Source organism: Nestor notabilis, unplaced genomic scaffold, assembly GCF_000696875.1.
Source record: "Nestor notabilis isolate BGI_N333 unplaced genomic scaffold, ASM69687v1 scaffold20365, whole genome shotgun sequence".
Classification (NCBI taxonomy): domain Eukaryota; kingdom Metazoa; phylum Chordata; class Aves; order Psittaciformes; family Psittacidae; genus Nestor; species Nestor notabilis.
Window position 1 is genome coordinate 1,652 of NW_009930985.1, and position 730 is coordinate 2,381.

The following is a 730-nucleotide window of genomic DNA, read 5'->3' on the forward strand; positions in this document are numbered from 1 at the left end:
GGCCCCTGTCTGTGGCAGGGGTTGGGGCTGGAGGAGCTTTAAGGTCCCTTCAACACAAACCAGGCTGTGGACTTTGTGAGCTACAGACACACAGTTGCTCCCACTCCACACACTGGGAACAGCCCAGCCCAAACCCAGGTCTGGCCAAGCCACAGCCTGACAGCTCCCCACTCTCCCCTCTGCTTTAGGGCCTCCCCTCTCTGCCTATTAATGCTGGGGCTCACCCATCCCACTCACCGTTTTGGGTGCCACGTAGGAGCCTGACAGGGTGCCCACCCCACCGGTGAGGTCGAAGAGGTCCCCCAGGCCGCTGCCGAGGGGTGCCCCCAGGTTTGTGGGCATCGTGGTGCTGGGCGCTGGTGCAAAGCCACTACCACCGATCTGTGTGGGGACAAAGGGATGGGTTATGGGGGGCACCGTGGGGCAGGGCAGAGCAGGAGGAAGAGGAGGAGAAGGATGCAGAGGGTGAGGGCTGGGGCAGGAGGACACACTCACAGCAGGGCGTCCTCCCACATCGCTTCGCAGCTGCAAGAGAACACAGGGGCATGAGCAAGGGCCAGTGCACCGCAGGCACAGGGGACAAAGGGGACAGGTCCCACGGGATCCTTCCTTAGGGCACCCCCTAAAAGCATCAGTATGGGCCAGTGATGGCCTGCAGTCCACAGGGATGCTCCCGTTGTCCCAGACAGTGTCAGGAGCAGTCTGGGGGCCTGGCTGTCCCCCGAGAGAG

The 730-nt window shown here is 63.0% G+C and overlaps 1 protein-coding gene across 1 annotated transcript in view; it reads right to left on the reverse strand.

The window, feature by feature from the left end:
* The window catches only part of AP1B1 (adaptor-related protein complex 1, beta 1 subunit), a 16,251-nt gene that overhangs the window by 1,351 nt on the left and 14,170 nt on the right, over window positions 1–730 (reverse strand). The window contains exon 15 of the mRNA XM_010015676.1: window positions 236–381. Within this exon, the coding sequence (XP_010013978.1) occupies window positions 236–381 (146 nt within the window). The remainder of the gene's footprint in view (window positions 1–235; window positions 382–730) is intronic.